The sequence below is a fragment of the Alligator mississippiensis genome, chromosome 4 (assembly GCF_030867095.1).
Source record: "Alligator mississippiensis isolate rAllMis1 chromosome 4, rAllMis1, whole genome shotgun sequence".
Taxonomy (NCBI): Eukaryota; Metazoa; Chordata; order Crocodylia; family Alligatoridae; genus Alligator; species Alligator mississippiensis.
The window spans coordinates 184,503,818-184,523,861 of NC_081827.1; the positions used below are offsets into that span (position 1 = coordinate 184,503,818).

At 43.1% G+C, this 20,044-nt stretch overlaps 1 protein-coding gene and 1 long non-coding RNA gene across 3 annotated transcripts in view; one reads left to right on the forward strand and one right to left on the reverse strand.

Moving 5' to 3' along the window:
• The window catches only part of TRPM8 (transient receptor potential cation channel subfamily M member 8), a 129,005-nt gene that overhangs the window by 89,008 nt on the left and 19,953 nt on the right, over window positions 1-20,044 (reverse strand). For both annotated transcript variants that reach the window (XM_014594398.3, XM_059727172.1), the window contains exons 4-8: window positions 12,217-12,394; window positions 9,462-9,634; window positions 8,368-8,542; window positions 6,522-6,589; window positions 2,907-3,104 (exon numbers count right to left, since the gene is read on the reverse strand). In XM_014594398.3, the coding sequence (XP_014449884.2) occupies window positions 2,907-3,104; window positions 6,522-6,589; window positions 8,368-8,542; window positions 9,462-9,634; window positions 12,217-12,394 (792 nt within the window). The remainder of the gene's footprint in view (window positions 1-2,906; window positions 3,105-6,521; window positions 6,590-8,367; window positions 8,543-9,461; window positions 9,635-12,216; window positions 12,395-20,044) is intronic.
• LOC109284314 (uncharacterized) lies at window positions 4,224-9,422 on the forward strand. The gene is made up of 3 exons (XR_002091728.2): window positions 4,224-4,413; window positions 5,219-6,013; window positions 8,657-9,422. It is a non-coding gene; the product is annotated as an uncharacterized LOC109284314 (long non-coding RNA).

Consider the following 20,044-nt stretch of genomic DNA (forward strand, 5'->3'; position numbering starts at 1 on the left):
TATTAAAAAAGAAAAACCCAAGATGAAAAACAAGCTGAAATGGACAGAAGGTAATGGACTATTTTCATGAATTTAACATTAAGAATATTAACGGATGTTCTAAAAAGCAATCATTCCCCACCAGAACAATCATGGCCATAAGATAATTGACCAGAAGAAAGAAAAGAGACAGACCCTGAGATGGAGCATTGGACAGGTAATTAAAAAAGCTGATTACCCCACACTAATGGCTCCTTCATTGAGTCTGAGTGCTATTATGAAGTAAAAATTCTAAAAATAATAAATCACTAAGATTTCATGAACTCCATTTTTCCAGCTGCTGCTAAGAAGAACAGAAAAAGAGCTGAAACAGATTGAACTGTAGGTTAGCAATGAAAAGGGAATCAGAAAGTTATTCTCAAGCTGGTGCCAAGTATCGTTGGAGGCAAGCATAAGCCATGTACACTCTACCACAGTGGCATCTAGTTCTCTAGCGCTACCTCTCTTCTGTTAAGGGACAAAGCTAAGAATAAATCTTCTATATTTCTACTGTTCTTCTATTGTTCTAAGAATAAATGTTCTGTTGTTAAATCTTCACCTAGCCCCCAAGTATAGTATAGCTGGGATGAAGCATTAAGTTGTGTTGTGCCCACCACAAGAAATGATATGGGGGATATATGGAAAACTGGTCAGGGTGCAAACAACAACACTGCTCAACTACATTCTCCAATCAGGAATTGGAAAGGGAGCTTGCCCACAGCATGATTAAATCTGAAGTGATGGTTTATTAAGGGGAAAAGAAAGTGAAGAAACTGCAGCAATGCTGAAGTCCTCAAAGTAAGTTTCTTACAAGAGAAAACACTGTGGAAATGCATATAAATGACATTTTATCACCATGTATATATGTGAAATCTGCTAGTTAAGTGAATCCTTGTCACTCATTCCAGGTTTCTTTCCAATTCTTCACCTATGTCAAAGATGGCGGTGGATCCAGAGGGGGTGCATTGGTGTGACTGCACCCTCATTTCTGATCCAGAAATGGATCCAGATTCCAGGGTTTTGGGAGTGGGGTCAGTAGCAGCAAATGGTGCTGCAGTAGTGATTGCACCCCACTCCCCCACTTCTGACTTCCCCCACTGGGACAGATAGATCATGCCACAGGATCAACAGCTGGAGACTTCTAGAAGTCCGTGAAGAAGGTAAAAATTCCCCTGTCCCTTCTCGTCCATGCTCAGAGGCATTTCCTTTCCCCTTCTCATCTTCTCTCCTACCATTCTCTCCTCCCCACCACCACCACTGCCGCTGCATCCCTGCTGTCCCTAAGGTGAAGGGAGTTCATGTCCTGCTCTAGCCACATTGAATGCAGGTTAGGTTCAGCCTAAGAGAGGAGCAGTGGCAGTGACATTGGGCAACCAGGTTCTCCCTTTCTGCTCAGTCTCCTCTGGTGTTCCCCACCACCCCAAGAGCTGGCATGGGGAGGGGAAACCTGCCTATCCACCAGTGTCATAACTGCTGTTCCAGGCTAAGCCTGGCCCACATGCAGGCCAGCGGAGCAAAAAAAGGAACTCTCCTCACTCCTGGGACAGTGGATTCAGCAACAGCAGCAGGTGGGGGAAAGGGAGGGGAAGGGAATATGCCTCTTAGCAGAAAGAGAAGTGGGGGGATTCTTAGCTGCTCTGGGGACTTAAACTCTCCCAACTGAAGCTCCCATGGTGAGGTCTGCCTGCCCCAGTGGGGGAGGTCAGAGGCTGGGAGTAGGGGGTACAGCCACCCTTGCAATACAAGTCACTGCTACCGCACCCCACTTTGCACCCAGATATACTTCTGATTACATAGGAACTGCCATGCTGCAATCACCAGCCCTTTTGGTCCAATACTCTGTCAAGAAGAGTAGGCAGCAGCCACTGGTTCAGATAAAGGTGTAAGAAACTATGTAGTAGGCAGCTAAGGGTTAAACAGCCCATAGATGAAGTTTCTTTTCAGCCACTACCAATTAAAATTTGGTTGGAGCTTTGATGCATGAGGATTAATGTGCATTTCAAAGCATGTTGAGCTTGTCCCCATTTTTATTCTCACTATTGTAACTCTGGTTGTTCTTTATCTTTGGAAGGGTCCCATCACTTCTTTGACCTATTAATTTCTTGGACTTAAAAATATTTTGTGGAAATGAGTTCCACAGTTTAAAGTGCACTTTGTGAGAAAAATGGCTTATCTACACCTGCATTTCTCAACCCGTGGGTCGCAAGAATACATGAAAGGGTTGTGAGCAAACTTTAAAAATGGATTCTCTTTTCAAGGAGAAAAATATGGGAAACCACGGCTTCTCCCTTGCAGGCTGGCAGAGTTCCAGCCTGCAACGGGTTGCTTGCCCCCGCCCCCCTGCCCCACACACCCACCCCCTACCCCACACACTAAAGGGGTGGGGCCTGGGGGCAAGGGGCATCAGGTCGGGAGTGAGGGGCTCTGGGTTGGGACTGGCCACTGATGTTTACAAATGTGTCCTGTTGTCCATGTGTCTTAAAAAGGTTAAGAACCACTGATCTACATCACCTCCATTTTCAAGCCCAGAAGCTCTTTCAGAAGCATGTCACTTTCTCTCACTCAGTCTGTGCCAAACCCTGGAAATACGAAAACTTAGTTGCGTTAGAGCAGACCTGAGACCATGTCAAGAAGAATACCTGAGACACAAAGCAGCCCTAGGACATGTGCTCAGCTCTGCTTTAAAACAGCTACACTGTCATTTCCAGAACTTGGAGGAGCAGGAGCAAGTGGACTGCATATAATTCATGGTAGTGCTCTAGGGCTTGGCTTTTGATTTTTAATTATAAGAAAGCAATTTGGGACTCAAATGACAGACCCTTTTCCCTCTAGTTCCCTCAGGACTGCCCTTTCTGCCTCAGCAATTTCTTGACATCACCTGCACCTACCCATTTGATCCAGCTTTCAGTCTCCTCTTCCGAGAGTCTTGACACAGTACGAGGCAGATATCTCAGCAGGCCTTCCTTGACACATGAAGACGACAGAGAACCTTCCACCTCCATTAGGCTTGCTATTACATCTGCAATCTGACCTGAACCCTCCACTACTATACAGGGGATTTTACTCTTGACAGCAACATTGATAGCCTAGGAAAACAAAGACAAAAAATAAACAGTGTTTTAATATAGTTTTATGTAGTCAATAGAGAAACTCACAGCTCCAGTCAGTGCTGTCAACTGTAGCAATGCTGGCCCTCCACAGTGGCTTCCATTGATAAGATTAGATGGCCATAAATAGTTACATGAGGGCTCAGGGACAGGAATTGGGATACAGGGAATGTAGAAGTTGATTAAGAGAATAAGAAAATTACAAAGCATAGTTAGCATTTAAGATAGCTTACAACACAGCCTCCAGAGAGGGAGAAGTAAAAAAACCCCTAACATTAATGGCCTCCTTGCCTTCTTTGTGAGCAGTCTTGCTCTGATAAAGCAACGATCGGGTATCAGGTTCTGACCTAATTTGTGGAGATGTGAGCACTAGACCTTTAAAAAACACGTAAGCAGCAAAATATTAGATATTAAACTAACAGGCCTATATATTATTATGTTATTGCTGTATGTTAGTACATATAACATTTAATATTTAATTTTATATTTATACTTATATATAATTTGATAATTCCACTTTGCATTTTAGTTATTTTTGCTAAAGATCAAACTAGTTTTACTCAGGCACTTTCTTAAAGTATGAGGTTACAGAAATTAAAATGAGAAAGTTATGAATAAATAATTAACTTTGCTACATGGTGTCACTACTTCTAAAGATCAAATCTGGGTACTACATGGTATTGACCAATACGCAACAGCAAGTTTTAATTTTTATCTGCCATTAACAGTAGAAATCTATCTAGTGGATAGCAGAAGATAAAAATACATTAAGACAAATGGACAGTCTCATTACCTAACCACAGCACAGACAGACTGTCCACTGATGAACTAATATTATCCAAAAAAGGCAGTTGTATGAAGCAGAAATTAATTTCTGGTGGTCAAAACCACAAGTATATATCATATCTTCCAATTGGACAATGGATTTATGACATAAGAAACATGCTTTCCAAGCTGATTGGACCAAAGCTGTTTTCCGGGGTGGGACACAGCTAAAATGGAAGTCATAAGTACACCTGTAAGAATTTTTTTTTAAATAAAAGAAGTTGAACTAATCAAAGATAAAACATTGGCTGTTCTACAGGCATGTATCTCAGATACTGTCAAGTGCTGGCACCAGTAAGATCCATCAAGCATGGCAGCAGGAAAATTCTGCAGCATGGAAATAATTATTGTACCATCTTGGACTGAACTGAAGTTTCATCTACTTCCTGAGATGACCACGTTAGCCATGAACTTTAACAAGAACAGAAACATGGACATCTGATCATACCAATAACACTGCTAAGTAATGAGACTGGCATATGCTCTTTCCTGGGTTATATGATCCAGTTACTCCTCTGATTAAGTATCTTATGCATTAGTTAGTCTGCTTTAAAATGAATATTTACAGCATGCTATTTATATTTGATTTGAAATACTGTGTTTTCGATATTTCTGCAAAACATTCCAGTAATTCATACGGTTTGCTTGAGGAACTGCTCTTCGTGGTGTGTAAAAAGGCAGCTGAAAGAACTGAAGCCAAAAGCTTCAATTTAAATGTCTACAGTTGGGCACCTAAAGCAACATGAGCTTTTTTCCATGAGATGCATGATAAGAAGCAAATCAATATGGATTTAAACACTGAAATAATACTTTCAAACTTAAACTAAAGACTGACTATATTAAAACACCTAACTCATTATGCATATGGACTAAATGTTACAAAATATCTGTGAGTGAAGCTTTCCACAGAAATATAAGAGGAGGATTAGAAAATAATTTAATGTTGACAGTGAACCAGAGGCCAACCTTTAATATTTTGTATTTGTGGGTGTGTGTAATGTAAACTAAAAGATTAATCTTAAAATTAATTTTAATTAACTGCCACTTCGATGGTCAGAGAAATGAAAATGCCAGTAGTGGGTGTTGATGTTAAAGTAATGTGATCTTTCGGTCATTATTGGGACTAGCAACTGTGACTCCTCAAAAGACGATAAGTCATCATTACCAGGTAGTAGTCAGTGTGGATTTATTTTCTTAATCAGATATCCTAGTACACATACATTATGATACAGGCTTTAGTTACCTGATGACCTACCATTTTTTCACAGGTCCTCACTCATTCTGGGTCAGCTTCCATTCCCAGGAGTCATCCTCTCCTGCTCCTGATGATTTTTCTGATTTGACTTCCCTCTATGCCCATACCTCTCCCATGGTTCTGTTCCTGTCTTCCTCCCAGGCTTCTCATCCATCTCCATTCCTTCCCTCCTTCCCAGATATTTCTACCCTCTTTTCTCAGACCTTCTCAGTCCCCACCCCACCCTGCTCTTTGTCAGGTCTATTGCCCATCACCTCACTTCCTAATTCCATTCACACATACTGGCTCCCAGACCCATTCTCATTGTCCAGTCTCCCCTACCTCCTCATCCATTTTCAGGGCTCCCCAACCCTACCAAGTGATTGCAAGTCCTCTCTTCTGCTTTTCTCCCCCACAACCAGTTCCAGAATTCCCCGGTCCCTAAGTTCGGACAATCTTAGCCTCCTCTCCCCCACCACCTCTTAGGTCCCACCATCGCACTCATCCAGTCCCTACCACTTTTTTCCCCCACAATGCTGACACCCAAGCTCTTCTCCAGACTACCCTGCCTGATTTCTGCCAAGTCACAGACAATCCAAACCCTATCTCCTACAACTCCAGTCTCAGTTGGCATCTTGTCCTAGCCTCCTTCTTCCCTTCCCCCAGCCTTTAGTCTGCTTTTGTCATTTCTGCATTGAAGTCAGGTAGTTTCTTCCTCCACCCTGCCTGGAAACAACAGGGGAGACACCCAGACTTCAAGAGAGAGACTCTTTACCATCCATTTAAGATCCTCGTCCCAGATTCAACATGGCCAGAGCTGCAGCTGCAAGTAAGTCCTGTTTAATTCTAGCCTGGACCATAAGTTGACAGACTTTTGGGGCAATTTATCTGATAAGCCGTAAGTAATTTTTACCGAGAATATGTAAACAGATTTCTTACAGGCAAAATTTGGACATATTTTCAGAGGAACAGCAAAAAATATTTCACAAAGCATGGAGGCAATCAAGTTCTCAAAGAAAATGGCTACCAACATTTTCTTTAAAAAAGTAAAAGTGTTGCAAAATTTCCCCCTTCTCCATGGCCCTTCCCTCCCTCCCCCAAAACACTTCATTCTCAAAACTGTTTTGGCAGAAGACTAAAAAAAAATCACTTTATTTGGATTATTAATATTTGGAAAATTAAATGTAGCCGTGAAATAGGGTCTTCAAAAGTGTGAGGCAACCTTAATAACTAGGCAATGTTACTAGCCATGCCTGTAATATTTCTAGCAGGGTTACAATTGGAGTAAAACATTACATGATACTTTTTGGGAACAGGTCAGACAAAAAAAGACTTACTTTCAAAGTTTCCCTCCCTCCTCCTTGGACAAAGCACACAATTGGAGTCTTCCCACCATAATTAGAATCTGTAAAGTAAGCCAAAAAGGGAGTCTCAGCTTGCTGAGTCCATATATTTGAACCTCAAATTACTCTATAGACCCTCACAGTTCTTATGTTTGTTTGTTTTTATAGATCTAGCATTCAGAGTATCTTCCATACATACTAATATTCACATCTGTTGCTTTTCATTGATTTAGCAAACATATAAAATTGTCGTTTCATAAGAACACGTTCACTATATTTTGCCAAACTAGTATTTGTTTCCATCTGTACATGGGGATGTGCTACTCCATGAGTAACAAAGCAATACAAATGGGTTTTAAATTTGTATTGCCAACTCTGAGTTCTCTTAATATGAATTTGGGGACTGACTTCAGGTTCTTTTTCTTTGTCTGCTACTTTCTGACCTTGAAGAGTTAGGCCTTCAAGAGTCTTTCTGCAAGTCAGAGAGCTAAAAACTTAGCTTTCTTTTAAAATAAACAAACAGGGGGGAGAGAAATATGCTGTGACCCAGGAAGGATTGCAACAATCTATTTCCTGATACACAAGGAAAGCAGAAGAGGAAATGCATTTCAGAACTCTAATGTTTCTCAGAGCCGCTCAGGAGTCAAGTTTAAAAGGCATAGTTTGCCCTATAATAAGGAAAGGATCCAAACTGCAAAATCTGGGTCTGTGATTTTAAATACACACACACACACACACACACACACACACGGATTAGCTGAATTCATTGGTTTGAATCATTTTACTTGTTGCAGTTACTTGAAAAAAAATGCTGTCTGGCTCCAGATTCCAATTCTGCTGCACGTTAGAGGTATCCAACTATTTGGGCTTGTGCCCAGTCTTTTCTAAGTCTATCTACAAAGATTTTATAGGTTGTTTTTGTAATATCTATTTGAAGCAATTACGGTTACGGGAGGAATTAGACTGAAATGAGGATTAACAAAGAAATGATTAGACACGCTCAAAATTTAACTGTAAAACCAGCAATTGTATATAAGAGCTTTAAATTAACCCAATAGTTTAATATATTAAACACTAGTTCATAACCAGGAGTATGCTAACTGAAATTAAAATCCTACACTCTTGTGTAAAGAGTTTGTGCAGTGTTGTTTTATTGCTTCATTGAATCTATATTTGATAACATACATTCTATTTTCAGTGAACAATAAGGACTTAATGTCCTTCAAAATCATAGGTTAGCTAACACCAAGCACGTAAACATCACACTATATGCCATTAGTGAACATGATAATCAGGAGGCAACATTCATATTAAAACAAACAGGCAATCAAGGTCTAATGCAACAGCAAACCATACATTCTTCAGGCAAACCTTGCCTCCTTTTTAATAACACCAGTATCAGGTACACAGGCTGAATTACAAGCAAACAAAAATGAGGGTTGGAAAAGGATATTGTCTAAAGGTTGTTACTTCCTCTGACAGCAGAAGGATGTCTGGGAGAATGAAATCCTATCAATTCAGGAATCTTAGGGAACAGTGCTGGATACACCATTTGATATCCACTCAAATATTTTTACAATGAAATCTCAAATAAATAATGCATGTATCTATGTTCTACTCATTTATAAAAGGAACATTCTACTTTTAGATGCATAGATGATGATAGTATACTACCAACACCATCACCATGCATCACTGAGGATACAGTCAGAAGCTTATATTTATAATATATTCACAGCCATAGGAAAAAAGCTTGTTTACCTCCTTAGAGTTTATCACCCAACCTTGTACAATGTCATCACTAAAATGAAAAGGTCTCAATTTTGAGAAGTGAACTAACCTGGGATAACACGTTCTGAAATGTATTTTTCTAACTGAGCCCGTAACTTAGCCTCTGTTGCTGGGCATCCATGGGTGCCATTATCAACCAGTAACAGATGGGTATGATTATTGTCCAGGCAATACAGTGGGTCTCTCTTAAGGTCATCCATTATATAGTGAGCTAAATAATACTCCTAGAAAAATAATGACAGGACTTTGAGTGAGATCTGAAGAAAATGAAATGGAGGCACAGAAATGGTTACATCTTTCCCACCAATCTTACATTCTTTTACTGTTTATTTTTTTAGGAACAAGCACAATTTCAAGTCAAGTCAGACTCCAGACACATCTAGCTAACTACTGTGCACCTCTCAGCTTTCCCCCTCAAGCCTCACTCCAAACTCATGCCAATGGCTACCACCAACCAACCAGCTCTAAGATGGTACCTGGTCATTTAGGCTGAGGACTCCAGAGCAGCCAGACTTAATAGTAGCCAGACTAATAACTCCCTTGTGTGCTGTTGTCTATAGGAATTGCTTGTCTAATGTGTTCATAGGATTGAATGGACCCTTGACTTTCTTGATAGCCAGGATATCCTTATGCCACAGCAATCCATGGCTGTAAAAATATAGGTTGGAACAAGCTAACTTAAATGGAGACATGAGGCCAAACCCAGAACTGGAAGAACATGAAGATGGATAAAGCCACCATTTGTCCATTGACCTAGGTCCTGTGGAAAAACTCAGCCATACCAAAGAGCCTGCCTCCAGCTACTCATTTCTCATTCAGTGAAATCTCATTTGCAGACATTTTCCAAGATCCAGCATGCATTTTGTAATATTGGTCCATCTCATTTGAAATATAACCCCTAGTAGGTACTAATTATCTTACCACAAGCTACATAGTTCTGAAGCAGAAAGAGTTCTTAATGGGCCATCTAAATCAGACACAGGCTGACAGCATCAGGTTTGGTACAGATAATGAGGCAGATGTAAAGCAGTGCTGCATTTGGCAAACACTGCATTTAATGTTATTGTAGCTGTCTTGTGACTTAAAGATGCGTTTTATATTGGATCCCTATAACCCCCATGGAGAGCATGGCATATTTCTTACGTTGTTATTGCTGCTTCTGATCAGAGTTTCTCTGTTGGAAATCATGCCCCAGGCAGCTATGCCGATAGCTACCACATTCTCCTCGGAAGTCCTACTGATGGTGTTGTCCCTCACCACTTCCCCAATGTATTTCATCAGTCCGTAGTGAGTACCTCCTGTGAAAATCCAAGCTCCTGGGGATAGCAGGTACCAAATGAAATTAATCCACAAACTTAATAAAGAGCATGATAACAGTTCTAGTCTTTATATATTTATATACCTAAGATAAGCAAGATCCTGATTCTCCACTGCCCTGCATCCCTTAAAATCAGGAACTCCTGTGCTAAGTGGGTGCAGCAGACAAACATTCTGAGCAAGTACTACTGGGTGCTGATGTAAGTGACAACACAAAAAGCAAGGCAACAGGGAACTGGGTGTTATCTTAAGGACATGTTACGACTTATCTATCTTCACAGGACCATGGGAAAGATTTTAATTGCAATTGTAGAGGTGAAGAAGCTGCAAAGGAGAAGTTATGAGATTTACCCAAGGCTACAAAGGGCATCCTTGACAAAGCCCAGACTGGCTCCTGACAACTCTCCAAAGCAATTAGCTTGTGTTTGCCTGAAGTGCACTAGCTAAACAGTTGTTAAGACAAAGCTCTACCTCCCTGCTGACCGTTTCCAGCTTTTTTCTTATTCAGCAGCCTGATTTAGCAGAAGACTAGCAAAACCAGCTGTTTGAGAGGCTTGCCATGTATGCCAGCTAAAATGCCATTTACACTCAATGAAACAAATTCTTCTTGGATTTTGCTCCACTGGCTGAAAAACAGGTTACACTGGATGGGTCAACATGAGATGCTTAACTTTGCATTAGCATAGTTTACTATGAAGTAAGCATGTGCATCTACTCGTGCACATGCTTACTTCACATTAAAAACCCCTAATCTTGAGTAAATTTGCTACCTGAAAATGCAAGTAGCAAATTTACTCAGGTTTAGTAATGATGCTGTAGCACTCGCGTAGACACCTGACTGGGAGCAAAATCTGCTCCCAGTCAGCCATTCACCAGGGGAAGGAAGATAGCTCCCTGCCCCCAGGAGCTCCCAGCTGCCAGGGTAGGCTCTGCCACAGGAGCCCAGGTGGGGACTGTGTCCCCCTGCCCTGGCAGCAGGGAGCTCCAAGCTCCCAGATCGCAACTGGGGAATGGGACCCTGGGAGACCCTTATCTCCCAGCTCAAGCCCCATGGTCATGGGGCTCAGGCTGGAAGACTCTTATCTCCCAGCCTGAGTTCCAGAGTCATCCGGCTCCAGCTGGGAGACCCTTATCTCCTAGCCCAAGCCCTGCGACCGCGGAACTCAGACTGGGACATAAGGGTCTCCCAGCCCAAGCCCCATGATCTCAGAGCTCAGGCTGGGATATAAGGGTCTTCCAGCAGCGGTCCTGTGGTCATGGAGCCAGTGCTGGAAGCTCCCTGCTGGCATGGGAGCTTGTTCCCCACCCAGCTCTGTGAGAGCTGTGGGGGTGGGAAAAGAGGGGTGGGAAACAAGTTCCCCAGCCTGATCCCCCTCCAACTCCACACTCACAGAGCTGGGCAGGGAACAAGCTCCCAAGCCCCTTCCCTGAATGCCCAGGTGGGAACAATATCCCCCTGCCCTGGCAGAAGGAAGCTTCTGGCCCCCACTCTCCACTCCCCTATTTGGGACAGTTCCCAGCCAGGCCCAGGCTGCACAGGGAAGCACATGCAGCCTGGAAGTGGCTGGGGACTGTCCTGTTTCAGGCAACCCCTAGCCAGCTCCAGGCTGCACATGCAGACTTCCCCACCCAGCCTGGGAACTGTCCCTGTTAGAGGCAGGTCCCAGCTCCATGCCCCAATCAGGTGATCAAGGCACAGGGCTTGGAAAGAGCTTCAGGGTTGATGTGTAGATCCAAGCCCTCTGCCCTGATCCATCAGTGGGGCAGCTAGCAGCAAGCTAACTGTCCCACCACCAGCAGATTGGGCCAGGGGGATGGGACCTGCCCCATCCCTGCAGCTCTTTCCAAACCCCGTGTCCCTGATTGGGGAGCCAGGGCCAGGAGTTCCCTACTGCCGGGACACTGTTCCTATACCAGCAGCAAGAAGTCCACCGGGACAGGAGACAAGCCTAGAGGCAACTGTCTCCTGACCCAGTGCTCCCTGCCAGCCCATGGGCTAGCACTCAGGGGGAGCCTGGAGCTCCCCCCGGTGGTAGCAGGGGCCTATTGCAGGGCTGCAGGAAACTAGGTTCAAATCTACTACCTAATTAATCCCTGCATGTGTAGACACCTGCCCAAAAGTGCTTAAAACAGACTAGCTTATACCAGTATAAATTTAGGCCAAAGTAAAGTAAATGCATGTATACATGCACCCACTGGGAATGAATTAAGCCTAGTACTTTAATGTGAGATATAGTAATACTCAGTTTTTTTCAGGTATCTTCTGGCACATGGCAGTTATTACAATTTAATTTAAAAGTATCAAATGCATAAGTGATGGTATATGTAGTGGGATATTTAGAACAGGAACAACAATATCAAAAAAGGCAAGTTTGTCTCAAGATGCATTTCCCTGTTTCTCATATAGAAACAACAACAAAATCACAACATTTTTCTTCCAATTAAACCCATGTTCATTTTGGCGCTAACTCATTTTCCTTTTCCATATTAGTTTGTACAGAATAGTTTATCCACTACATGAACATGCACTTATTTACCCTAGGGGGGAAAAAAAGAGTAGCTGCAAGACACCATTTTTCACCTTTGGACTGGGCAATGAAGATTAGCCTGCTAAATATCTTGCGCATCCGTGGCTTCAGTGCAAAATTTTTTGCTCCCCCTGTGACTGAGATAACAAGGTTGGGAGTTTTCAGGTGCCAATGCTGAGTCATCAGCTCATAGAGCGTTTCAGAGTCTGTGTCACATGATAAACGTATGTACTTCATGGAGAAAGAAGAGAGAACAAAGATAATAATGAATTAGTGCAGTACAAAGGAACAGGCAAGTTCCATTTGATCTCAGACTAAAGAGTCTGATTCTACATTTGCTTTAAGCTGTGTGGAGTCACTTATACCAACAAAATGCAAAATAGGTACCAAATCATTTCTGTTAGGTTATACACCATGATTGGACAGGAGTAAATTACTGTGCAAAATGCAAAGCCACAGAGAAACAAATTCAAGGACATTTTTGTTATGGTCTGTATTCTCTGTGGTCCCCAGCCCTCCTCCTCAGTCCCACAGATCTAGACCTAAGGCTCCTGAGGTACTTCACTCCTGTGAAAGTAATGTGTAGACTCATCTAGAAATCTGCAGCATTCCTTGGCAGAAGTCTACACAGGATGGACACTGCCCACATACTAAACTGTCATACTAGGTTCTACGTTTGCATCACACTTCAATACTTGCATCAACACCATATGTTGAGGTATTTTACTACCTGATAGAAAATGAAAAACTAGCCATTTCTATACCAAATTCATACTAGGTCTGATAAGGCTTTTTGTTATCCCTCCCATAACTGACAAAAGATAGTGTGCAAAAAGACTTGGACAGGGAACTATACTTCTCTTCGCAGAAGAAACAGAAGTCTGGTCATGTGTAAGTTTTCCTTTCATAAAGTATCCTCTTGCTAAGCCATAACTCCATACAGTGTACTGTGCTGCTTTATTTGAAGTTCATGCTCCAGTCTCAGTGTTAACAGATTGTTAATGCAATTCCCTTCCCAGAAAAGCACATGAGCTATGGAAGATGTACCTAGGAAAACACCTGGAGCTGAAAGTGTGGACTCTGCAGGCAAAGTCCACAATTCTCCTAGAATTAAGCCAGGTACAGACCGTATAGTTTTACCAGAATAAGTGATTGGAAATGAGTCTATACCCATTAACAGAACAGAAGTTTAGCGCGTATATGCCGATTTTAAAATGGCAGAACCTGGTATAAGATTACCCTCCCCACCCCTACCCCAAGAGGGCAAATATGTGTTCTGTTCGCTACCTCTCTAAACTATGCCATTTACAGAAAACTGCATAACTTGGATCAATTCCACCTCAAGCTTTTTGAATGCCTGTACCTAGCCTAACAGAGAATTGGGACATTGCGGAGAGAGAAACACTGTATTTGGGAGGCCTTTCAAATACAGAGAATGATTCAGCCTTGCATAGGGATGACTATGAAAGCAGACCAAGTTGTGGCAGGCCGCATCAGTCCCTGGTTTGGCAGGACAGAAGTGAGGCACAAAGGCTGTGGAATCCTCTATCTCAATTTGTACTCAGAGGCTACTGCACATATTTGGACATCTGAGTGAGGTTATAGAGAGCTGGAATATCTGTGTTTTTCCATAGTCTAAGTTCATGTAATGCAGGCAATTTAATAAATGGGATTGAAGTGTTTGCCACGTCCTTTCAAGTATTTGTACAGCACCTAGCACCATGGTGCCCAGGCTCAGGAATGAAGTTTCTAAGCAGCTCCAGAAGAAAAATAATAATTTCTGGATTTGATATTTTGATTTACTATGCTTCCTTAATCAAAAATACTCCTGTTTCAAATTGCTGACCATTCCCAAGTACTTGATTCTGTGTAGATAAATCTATAAAAGAACTAGATATAGGTGACCAGGGAAGTGCAGACTTTTTCTTAGGACCAGATGAGGGTTGGGAGAATGGGGATTGAGCCAAGAATGTTGTTATTTCAGAAGAGTTTCTCAGGACAGATTACTGAACCCAGCCATGATCACTGCCATTGACATCAAGCAGTAAGGTTACAGGGGCAGAGGGTTCTAACCAGGGAGCTAGTAGTGACCTCTATATTAAGAATGCTATTATAAAAGGATGGTTGTAACTTCTTTTTTAAGCACCTTCATTATCTACATCAGGCCTAAAATGTTTTGCAGGGAGGATTACTTTAATTACTTTACATGAAGGACTAGAGTCAGATATTCTACCTTCAGTTCGTTTTATAAACTTACCAATAGAAAGACGACTTCCAAGTAGGAAGAAAACTAGTTCAGACGTTATATAATAATGAACATTTCGAGTTGGTCCTTTCATACAAAGACATTAAATATTTACCATCTTTTTTCAAAGCAAATTGGGGCCTTTTAAGTAAAGTAGAGAATGCAAGAATCTAAGTTGTAATACAAGAAGAAGCCAACCTGCTACACAGATTTAACAGAGGATGCACTTCTGCAGCACTTCAACAAAACAAGTTATGGGGTTAAAGTGTTTACAAGCAAACATTTGTGCTGACCAACATGGATCAGTTACAGTATCACATCTTGTGTTGAACTGCCCTCTGTTTGTGCTACTTTTCATGTAAAGCAGTATTAAAATTAAAGGATATTATAGATAGAACATGTAGCACCTCCTGACTTCACCTGCTTTACTTCAGCTGTCACTGCACTGTTTTCTTTTACATTTAATATTTACAAACAGCTGTGGAGACCAGCTTCCTCTGGCTCCATCTGTGCCAGCAGCATCCATCGCAAGCAGTAGTGGAACCAACAGGGCCCTCAAGGGGCTACGGCTCTCCTTCTTCAGTGCCTCCCTCCAACCCTTATTTTGAACATAAGCCAGGTACAAAAACTATTCCACCAACCATCTGCTGTGGCTTTAAACTGACTACTCCCTTCAGAGAAAACAAAATGAAGGTTGCCTGGTGATACTCTGCACAGCACCATTCTAGAGCAGCAAGGTCAAACATAACTCAAACCTTAAAAAAAAATTAAAAATAAAGAGTTAAGTTACAAATGAGGGTACCCTTAAACTGTGCCTCCAGCTGCATTCACTGTGCTTGATGTAGCTGTACTAAGAGCCAGAGGATTAGTTGGAGCAGCTTGAAGGGGTAAGGACTGTGAAAAGGAGATTGGAGGTCACTATTCCTCCAAGAGGTTTACTACCCTCCTATAGATGTGTAATAGAATTGGTATACATATATTTAAAAAAAATACAGTCTGCTTCCTTTCAGTAGGCTGTAAGTAACTGTGCAAAGGGTCTTCTTACCCTGAGGATGGTTAACAACGAAGTGAGATAAGCCTGCCAGTCTGCAGGCTTAACGATAGGGTGGGTATAGCATTAATTCAGACCTAGATTTTTTTTGTATAGCAGGGTCATTGTTTGAGTGTCAGACAGGTAGACATAGCTCCTGTTTAGTACACCTCAAATAAACCCAAGTTTTGTCTTACTGAAAGAAGTGCTACTGTTGTCACATACTTTACTCCTGGCATGTTCTATATGGTCTCCAAAGGTATGACCCAAGAACTGTTATTGGTATGTTCCTGAACAATATTTCCCATTTTTCAGAGATCTGAATTTTGTTGAACACAACATGCAGAAAGAAATGAGGTATTTTGTTGAAGGAATGAATTTTGTTAACTCCAGAAAGGAATGAGGTAACACTAGACAACCTTATCTCTGAGTTGATCATGTTAACTTGAAAAAATATTTTTGGAAGGTGCTCATGATTATTTGTCAGCTGTGGTTATCACATGGATTTGTAGTTGACACATTACAGTGGTCTGCCAAATATAAAAGGATGATGTGAATAACTACTCCCTCCATTCCCCTGTCTACCTAAATACTGTGTTACAGGACAATGTGGATCATGATCATTTACTGAAATGTTTGAAGTGGGTAACTAATAGAGCCAGTGAGAACAGTGCCAAATGTGGCCTATATTCCAAAATCTTGACAGTTTTATTACATAGTAATTTCAGTAACTGTAATCAGTCATATGTAATCATGTCTCTCTCCCCATCTCCCTACCCCCAGACCATGCACTATAACATACAGCTACTTTGCTACTCCGCCTAGATCACCTCACCAGTCCCAATACTGGCAATTTAGAAGCCATTCACATAGGAAAAGTTGCTCTGCTGTTCTGCTGCTGTATACATATATCACCATAAACAGCTCACTGGAGGTCTAAATACTTTCTTGATTATGCAGCCCAAGATGTACCTTGTGCCTAGCCCAGTGCCCCCAATACATAGCCAATCCACCTCCCTTGAAGCTAGTCCTACAAAAACATCAAGTATAGCAATATCCCCCATCACACACGGGGGTACTGAATACTTTATGGTCTTCTTTTTTGGTTTTCAAAGGTTTAAATTGTAACTTTCAAGGTTCTGCCAACATAAGCACAGATGAGACATGGGTTCTGCCACATTCTAATGCACAGAAAGTGACTTTAAAATATCCTGAAGAACAAGGCTTCTAACATGTGCCTAGTTCTATGGAGGCAAAGAGAGTGATTCAGACCTCCTGAGAAAAATAGGATAGGGGAGAAGAATGCTAAACCAATAGGTATCATGGTCTCATGGTATCATGGTCTCTGACTTCCTGTAATCCCTAACTCTTCTTTCCACAAGGCCTCTTTCCCTATCATCCACTGTCATCCTCCCTTGCCATTAACCCTTCCATCCTGCAATCTTCCTCAAGACCCACAGCTTCAGCACTGCAGTGTAAGCATCCATGGATTTGATTTCTTTTCTTTTTCTACATATTTTCAGCCCCTTCCAAATTATTAAGCTCAGGCCCACTTTCAAAGAAGGGGAGGGGGAGGATTCACGGCAGAGGCAGGCAAAAAATAATATATGCCCTGATCATTCTCAGATTTCTCCCTTGGCCAGAGTTTGAATGTATAGTGTCTGGATAAATTCAAGTTCAATAGCAACACTTTTTTCCTGCAAGCCATCAAATAATGATGCTACAAATAATGCTTTCTACTGTCTTTGTCTATGGAATTCCACCAGCTGCTCTATAACACTCTGGCAGGGCACCAGTGCTGCCTGCCACTTTAAGAGGTGCCGGCAAGCTACGGAGCAGCTGGCAGGTGGGCTCAGGATCAATCACCTGATCACCTGATGGCTTGGAGGTAGTCTGATGGGAGGCGGGCTGATAAGTCAGAGTATAAGCCCTGGCTAGGTACCAGCAGTTGCAACTGGGGAGCTGAAGGATTAACATTACCCAGCCTGAGGACTACTGCTCTGTTAACACCTGGAGATTGGGGTAGGAACTATAAGAACAGAGAAGGTTCCTTTTGGTCCTGGGTAAGACCTGAAACTGCACCCTGCTCGGGTTGGATGGTGTGGTGGGGCTGCCTGTAGCGGGGCAGTTTCCAGGAATTGCCACACCTGTGCCTCCTCGGTGAAAGGCAAGGAAAGCCTCAGCTCCCCACTGCCTTGTGGGTACCCCATGGAGAGGAAAGGCTAGGGGAGCACACCGTGAAAGAACAGCATCCAGCAGTAATGCCACCGGGACCCTGAGGGGGAAGGGTCTGGAGGGGGGTGAAGGCCCATTGGGTAGGGCCTGAGGCCTGAGGTGTATAAGGCCCAGAGTAAAGACCCAGAGGAAGGGCCAGAGTGTGACCCAGTGTGGGGCAGAGTGAGCCTGAAGGGTCACGCAGGGTAGGGCTCAGGTGGGAACCATAGGCCTGTGTAGAGTAGGGCCTGACCAAAGAGGGAGCAGCCCAGTGAGGAGCAGAATAGTGTGACCAGGAGCCCAAGGCCCACAGAGTAGGGCCTGAGGCCAAGTTTGGGCCAGAGGCCCAGTGTGGCCCAGCAAAGGGGCTGGGGGAGTTGCAAGTGATTTTGGATGCCATCTGCAAGACATGGGACATGGTATTAGGGAAGATTCAGAGCCGTGTATTTTGGCCCTAGGTAACAGGGCAACAAATGGGCAGCCTCGTGCATGTAAACATCAATTGTGGTATGAACGATGCATGCCACCAGAGGCTGGTAGAGCACAGCGACTGCCCACAGACAACAGCCACGGCGGTGTCAGCAGTGGGGGGTGGCAAACATCAACCAGCAGTTAGCAACCACTTGCATATGCCGCTGCAGATCAGGGACTGCCTGCAGATGCCACTGGTGGCATCGGCGGTGGGGTGAGGGGGTGGCGAGCGGTGACCACCCACAGGCGCTGCTAGCGGCATTAGCATCACTTTTTGCAGGGGGTGCATCACAAATATCAGGGCATGCACATACACCCGCATGCACCCCCTACTCTTCGCCAATGATTTGTGGTAACATCAAAGGCATGGAAGGCGAGTGAAGGCGGACTGCCCTAGACAAGGGGCAGGCCAGTGATGTACTAGGCCCTAGAATGGCCTCCTGCTACAAATATACATGCCTTCAACATCGCCTCCCCATTTAGGGTATAGCACAAATGTTCATGAAGTAGTCTGTTGTTAGGAAACCCCAACCTGGTAGAGAACAGAGCAGAACATCTCTTCAGGAATATAGACTACTGTAGTACAAGCTGGTTCTCCAATCTTCACACCAAGTTCCTACGCAACACTGAATCAACATCAGGACAAAATCCTTGTCTTAAAAAGTACTTACAAAAGCAATTGCCAACACACACACACACTAAGGGAGCCTTTCATATAGCCACTTAGAGAACAAGCCAAATAACAAAAGAACTAAAACTTAACTTATGAAACAGAGAGATATGTACGCTCAAGTGTAAATCACATTTATAATAGAAAACATGGGAAAGCAAAGACAAGAAGAACCTTCATTAACATGCACACACAAGCTGCAAGTTGCAGCTTAGACAATGTGCTTTTGGTAAAGTTCTATTTTATTTTCAAACAGTTTGTGAACTTCAGCTTCTTGTGAATCCTTAGAACCCTCTTGAATCATTTTTTTCTGTCACGGCCAACTTCACTGCAATGCTCCATACACACCACCCTTCATCTTATCTTTGACTCAACCAATTATTCCCTTCAGTTATGCATAGTTAAGAATGACTGTATATTATATAAGGATGTTGAAAACTTCATGTTTCACTTTCAGGAATGTTTAGGGATGTAGCCGGACTTGGAAATCTATTTTTTTTTGTTTTGTCTGTTTTTGTTAAGGTGCCCATGGGTCTCTAGGAAATGAGAAATAAAAGTAATATGGTCAAAGAAAGTGCCAGGGTTGTGCACCCTGTGACAGGGACAGCTCCCTGTGTCACATCCATCACCAACCTGCTCCTGTCCTGCGCAACCTGCCTGCGCTCTCCTGCCATGCCTTGATGTAAACAGATAAAGAAAAATGCAGGAGTCTACCCTTTTCATCACCTGAGGACCAGGGCCTAAATACATGGCCCTGAACTCCCTTTTACCATGCCCCATGCCTTGCAGATAGCATCCATACTAGGTACTTACTATCCTGGCCCCACTGAAACATGTTGTCCCCCACTTAGGGGCTGAGTAATGAAGAGAGACCCATATTTGGGGTTTTCCACCCTGCTCCCCATTGGGCTCATGGACCTTATACCTCCTTTGGGACTCCGGTGCCTTCGGGTGTGCCTAGCCCCCCACTCTCAGTTTACAGGCCTTCTACATAACTGTAGTTCTTACTCTGTTTCTCAGGCCCTCTGAGTTGTTACCAGACTCTCAACTTCGAAGGCTCTCCAAGTGACCACAGGCCTCACTCTGTTTCCCTGAACTTCCAAGCTGTACTCTAGGCTTCCTTCACATGGGTCATTGATGCCCAGGCCCTCGCTCTATTTCCCCAGTCTTCAGAACTACTACAGACCTCTCTCAGCTTCCCTGGCCATCTAGGTGATCACTGACCTCTCTCTGCTCACTCCACACCTGTCC